Consider the following 5,620-nt stretch of genomic DNA (forward strand, 5'->3'; position numbering starts at 1 on the left):
TGCATAAATGATCATATGGTTTTTATCCTTTCTCTTGTTAATGTGGTGTATCATGTTGGTTTGTGAATATTGAACCAACTGTGTATCCTTGGAGTAAGTCCCACTTGATTATGATGAATTATTTTTTAATGTATTGCTGAATGTGGTTTGCTAAGATTTTATTGAGGATTTTTTTTTTTTGCATCTATGTTTATCAGGATATTGGCCTGTGGTTTCCTTTTTTCTGTAATGTCTTTATCTGGTTTTGGTATAAGAGTCATGCTGACCTCATAGAATGTGTTTGGAAGCCTTCCTTCCTCTTCTATCTTTTGGAATAGTTTGAGGAAAATAGGAATTCACCTGTGAAGCCATCTGGTCCTGCACTTTTGTTTGTTGTGATTAATGATTCAATTCAATTTCATTAACAGTTATCAATGTAATCAAATTTTCTATTTCTTCCTAATTTAGTTTTAAAAGATTACATGTTTCTAGGAATTTATCCATTTTTTTCCTAGGCAGTTCAATTTATGGGCATATAATTTTTCTTAGTACTCCCTCATTATCCTTTGTATTTCTGTGATATCAGTTGTTACTTCTCCTCTTTCATTTCTGATTTTATTTGTTTAGGTCCCCTCTCTCCTTTTTTTTTTTTTTTTTAATGAGTATGGCTAAAGGCTAAGCCATGTCATGTATTTTTTCAAAGAACCAGCTCCTTAAAAAAAGATTTATGTATTTATTTGAGAGAGAGATTTATGTATTTATTTGAGGGTGAGGGGCAGAGGGAAAGGGAGAAGCAGACACTCTGCTGAGTGGGGAACCCAACACAGGGCTTAGTCTCATGACCCATGAGATCACAACCTGAGCCAAAACTAAGAGTCAGAGGCTTAACCAACTGAGCCACCCAAGTGCCCTTCAAAGGGTTTTAATGTCATTAACCTTTTCTATTTTTTAATCTCTATTTCATTTATTTCTATTCTATCTTTATTATTGTCTTCCATTTACTAACCTTGGGGTTTATGATATGACTTCATTTCAATTTTTTTAAAGATTTTATTTATTTATTCATGAGGGACACAGAGAGGCAGAGACACAGGCAGAGGGAGAAGCAGGCTCCGTGTAGGGAGCCCGATATGGGACTCGATTCCTCAACCAGGATCACACACTGAGCTGAAGGCAGACACTCAACTGCTGGGCCACTCAGGTCTCCCTCATTTCAATTTTTAAAGTAAGTTCATAACATTTTAGAAACATTCAAGTTTGTTTTTGTGTCTACAACTCCTATCCTTCTATGTATTCCTGCAGTTAAACAGTTTAAGTAAGAAATGATAGCCCAGTGAGTAAAAGGATAATTAACAGTATTTAAATTACACCAATTTGGTCACTCTATATGATTATGTAGGGTTTAATTGTGCTTAAAATTTTAAACTCAAAGAGTGCACAAGCTATGTTTTTTTGTTTGGTTAAGTGCAAATTTTAATTCACACAAAAACATTATGCTGAATTTAATCAATAGCTTTCAAATTGACATTTGTTCTTTTAATGTTTCGTTTGTTTTAAAACTAGAGAATGAATCAAGAAATGATTATTACTGACCATTACATAACTATCGCCGGAACTAATTTTATTATGCAAAGGAGAGGAGTGTTAGGGTGATCCCCTCGGGGTGTGACGTACACCAGGCATGCTGCTGACCACAAGTGTTGCCCAAAGGCTATGGTCACTCGTCCTGTCGTCCAGGCTCATTATAACCGAGCATACTCTCTTGTGATCCTGTTCTCTTTTCTGTCCCTGCCATTCTCAACAAACCCACTGGTCAATGCAGCGGAAATCATATCTTAATTCAACATTCCTTTGGTCGTCCACTTCCTTGACTTTCTTGACTCCCTTAAAAAAGTGTTCACTTCTTTTATTAAATTATCTATGCTATTATATTCATCTGTATATTGGTTACTCTCAAATTTCTATCTCTGACTCTCACCTTTCCCATGAACCCCAGACTTGTGTACCTGACTCCTATGCCATGGCTCCACCTGGATGTCTGATAGGCATATTAAATTGACCATGATCGGGACGCCTGGGTGGCTCAGTGGTTGAACATCTGCCTTCAGCTCAGGACGTGATCCCACGTCTGGGGATCAAGTCCCACATCAGGCTCCCCTCAGGGAACCTGCTTCTCCCTCTGCCTATGTCTCTGCCTCTCTGTGTGTGTCTCTCATGAATAAATAAAATCTTTTTAAAAATAAAATAAATTGACCATGATCAAATAGAATTTAATGTTTTTGCCATATCTGTGCTGCCCCAGAGGTTCCCCTTTCAACAAATGGCATCATGCTTCAACAAGTCATTTAGAATATAACCTTGATCTTTCATTACTGTTTCTTCTATACCTCATACTCACTGCTTCAGTAATCCCTAAGAGGCTTAATCTTCTATATATAACCCAAATCTACCCAGTGCTCACTCCATCCCTGGAAGTGATAATTAACTCCCATGTGCCCCATCCTAGGGAATAAATTACATATGAGCCCAATAGTCTTCTATAAGGGACTATAGAGATCTACTCAATTTGTCAGCCCCACTAGAAAGGGAGGTCATGCGACCCAGAACTGAAAAATGAAATACAAGGGGAAATCTGCTTGAGTTTCTAGGGAAGAATCTTGCTTCCAAAATGAAAAGGCAAAGCCTTCAAAGAAAATGGCCTTACTCTAGTCCTTTCTTCCTGCTCAGGATCTTGGCTGGGGGTGTCATGATGCCTGCCACCTTGGGACTATGAAGAAAGAAGATCAAGAATAAAAATCCAGTGAACTGAGGATGGTAGGAGAAAAATGGGAAGAGATCAAGCTAATAATGACCGTCTTGAACCTCCAAGAAGAACCTTGCAATCAAACGCTAACGCTTCTGGTTAAGTAAATATTAAACTTCCCTGTTTGTAAACCAGTGATAATCTGGTTTTCTGTTACTTTCCCACAGATGGGACTAGCCAGGGGCAATAGAATGATGTCTAAACAGATGATATAGGGTCATCTAAAGTCACCTCTTCCTGATGAAAGGTCAAACACAAGGCCTATTAATATGCGGCAGTTAACAGAAGGCTTAGGTGCTGGCCTTATCTGGTTAATGAGAAGAAAGGAGAGGGAGGAACAGAAAGGCAGGAGGACTCCCCTTGGCAGAGAACCAGAGGAAAGGCAGCTGCTGCTTGTCATGGACCCACTGAAGTTTATCATAGTTGTGTGTCACACCCCGAGCAAGCATTTCTTGGAAAATATACTTGGGAGTGTGTTTGAATGTTGTGTTTGCTTGTGTGTTGAGAGGTTGGTGCAGGTCAATACCACAGGGTATAAAATGTCCTTTCCTACCAGTCTTTGCAGGCCTTTTCTGATCTTCTTGGTGAGTGAATTTGCTCGGCAGCCAGCCTTCCTAATTCTTCAAACCACTTGGGAGAGATCCAGGCTCTTCCACACTGACACCCAAGTTACTCCATCTGTTCTCTCTTGAAACTCTTCCCGAGCTCTTTTTCCTTCCTTTCGGACAATAGTGGAGGTCAAAGATGTCAACTTTCTATCTTTCCTTCCAGGCCCAGGACACTGCCATTCTACAGGATGAAGACTACTTGTTGCTTCCTTCTCCTCATCCTCCTCCAGCTGATGATCCCAGGGACTGTTCCGTGTTCCTTGGACTTCATTCTGGATACAAAGATAAAGGAAACCCTCAGTGGCTTAGGTAATTGACTGGGGGTGGAGAGTGGAAGAGAACCCCTGATCATGCCTCTTACTCCTAAACCTAATTTCTCTATTCCTTCACCAAATACCCAACCTCTATGAAGTCCAGTCAAGCTTAATTTTCCTGCCCAGGGCTCTACTCCCATATCGTTTTTGGATTCCTGACTAAAACTTCAGATTTCCCTGGTAATAATAGCCTGATGACTTTGGTGATGAGGAGGAATAGTTATAACTTATGAACACTTATTGTAAACAAATTATGCAAAGCTTTACATAGATTACTTCACTTGACTTTCACTTTATGAAGTAAGTACAACTATTACTTTTATTTTACAAATGAGGAAACTCAATGATAAAAGCTAGTAAGGACACAGTGACACTTCTGAGGTAAGGACAGATGCATGATTATGGACACAGTGACACTTCTGAGGTAAAAGGAGTTGTGGAAGGGGATAATGGGAGACAGATATCACGGGCAATACCCTTTCTTCTCTTCTATTTAGAGTTACATCCTTCCCCAACACGAAGGTTGTCATGTGTCAGTGTCAAGAACTCAGGCAGAGTGTCCTCCTGCCCTGCAGGTGAGTAACTCCATGAGGAAGAATGGTGGGTAAGGTGCCCTGTACCCTCCCCTGACCATCCCCCAGCATCTATACTTCCCCCTGTCTCATGTTGGTATTACCATGGGGCAGAGTCGTAATTCTGATTCCCAGAGATCTCTTGCCCATTCTCATTCCCTTAACAGTGCTACTGAGGGCTCTTGAGTTTCGGCCTCTTCCCCTCCCACCTTCCTTTCATGACCTCACACACCAGCCCTCCTTCCCTCAGTTGTCCTGTTACGATCTGTCACCTCCCATTCCCCCCGTCATTCACCTCCCTTTCCTGATCTATTCTCTTGTTTGGGTGGGTAGGGCCAGCATCGAGGTAAATATATCATGAATCTAAGCAAAGAAGTGCTCAGGCCCCTCACTTTCACACGTCTCTTCCATGGCCCTACACCTAAATTTGTTTTAATAATTTTTATATTTTTTTTCTCTTAAAGAGGGCTCTCAAAATCGAATGAGCTCTCAGTCCCCACAAAACTTAGATCTACCACTAGGCTACGCAGAAATTGAAAAATGATAGGAGGACACCTTCCTCCTCTCAAAATCCAAGGGTCTATGTCTCATGTGCCCATGCAGGGATGATTGTCACTGGCTGTGCCTGTGGCTATGGCTGTGGCTCCTGGGATGTCCAGGGCGAAAATACATGCCACTGCCAGTGCAGCACTATCGACTGGACCACCGCTCGCTGCTGCCACCTGACCTGAGGGGGAGGAGGACAAGAACCCAATGGTGTGACCATGATTGTAATGAAACCATACACCTGCCTCAAACTGTCCCTTTCATTTGTCACAACCTGCCTCTTGGGTAATAAAGACAATTTTTATATCTCTCTGTGTTTGTATTTTTTATATTACTGCCCCTGGCTTAGAATTCTTCTAGCTGAAAATTTCTCCAGCATCCTAATTACTCCCATCTCAGCAAAGATTAGGAAAAAAATGGGGAGAATGGGAAACACTGAGATTGATATTCCAGACTCCCAATTCCCTCGTTGTTTAACAAAAGGACAATGACTCTGTCAGGTGTTTTGCCTGGTACTAGAAGTACAGAGGAAAAAAAAAAATAACATGCATACCCTTATGGAACTCACTGAGTAGAACAGTGGGTTCCAAATTGAGTGCAGGCAGGCTTTCCAAGGTGGAGACAGGTAAAGACAGTTTAAAAAGAATAAATTTCTAGATTCCTGGTTTGGGTATGTACTGTTTCCTAAACTTATGTGTCAGAGATCTATTTTGATCAAAGTGATGAATATGCTATTGTCTTTCTCCTCCATAACGAAAGAAAAACACAGCCTTTACCTGCCATAGAACCTTACCATGA

The 5,620-nt window shown here is 40.9% G+C and overlaps 1 protein-coding gene across 1 annotated transcript; it reads left to right on the forward strand.

The window, feature by feature from the left end:
- Window positions 1-2,863: 2,863 nt before the first annotated feature.
- RETNLB (resistin like beta) lies at window positions 2,864-5,007 on the forward strand. The gene is made up of 4 exons (XM_055315787.1): window positions 2,864-2,885; window positions 3,554-3,699; window positions 4,202-4,279; window positions 4,880-5,007. The coding sequence occupies exons 2-4, from the start codon at window positions 3,579-3,581 to the stop codon at window positions 5,005-5,007; spliced, it is 327 nt and encodes a 108-aa protein (XP_055171762.1). The 5' UTR covers window positions 2,864-2,885; window positions 3,554-3,578.
- Window positions 5,008-5,620: the final 613 nt, after the last annotated feature.

Source organism: Nyctereutes procyonoides, unplaced genomic scaffold, assembly GCF_905146905.1.
Source record: "Nyctereutes procyonoides isolate TBG_1078 unplaced genomic scaffold, NYPRO_anot_genome, whole genome shotgun sequence".
Taxonomy (NCBI): Eukaryota; Metazoa; Chordata; class Mammalia; order Carnivora; family Canidae; genus Nyctereutes; species Nyctereutes procyonoides.

Coding starts and splice junctions, on each gene's coding strand:
- RETNLB (XM_055315787.1), top strand. CDS start 3,579: ATGAAGACTACTTGTTGCTTCCTTCTCCTCATCCTCCTCCAGCTGATG. Junction 3,700..4,201: donor GGAAACCCTCAGTGGCTTAG/GTAATTGACTGG, acceptor TCTTCTATTTAG/AGTTACATCCTTCCCCAACA. Junction 4,280..4,879: donor AGTGTCCTCCTGCCCTGCAG/GTGAGTAACTCC, acceptor GTGCCCATGCAG/GGATGATTGTCACTGGCTGT.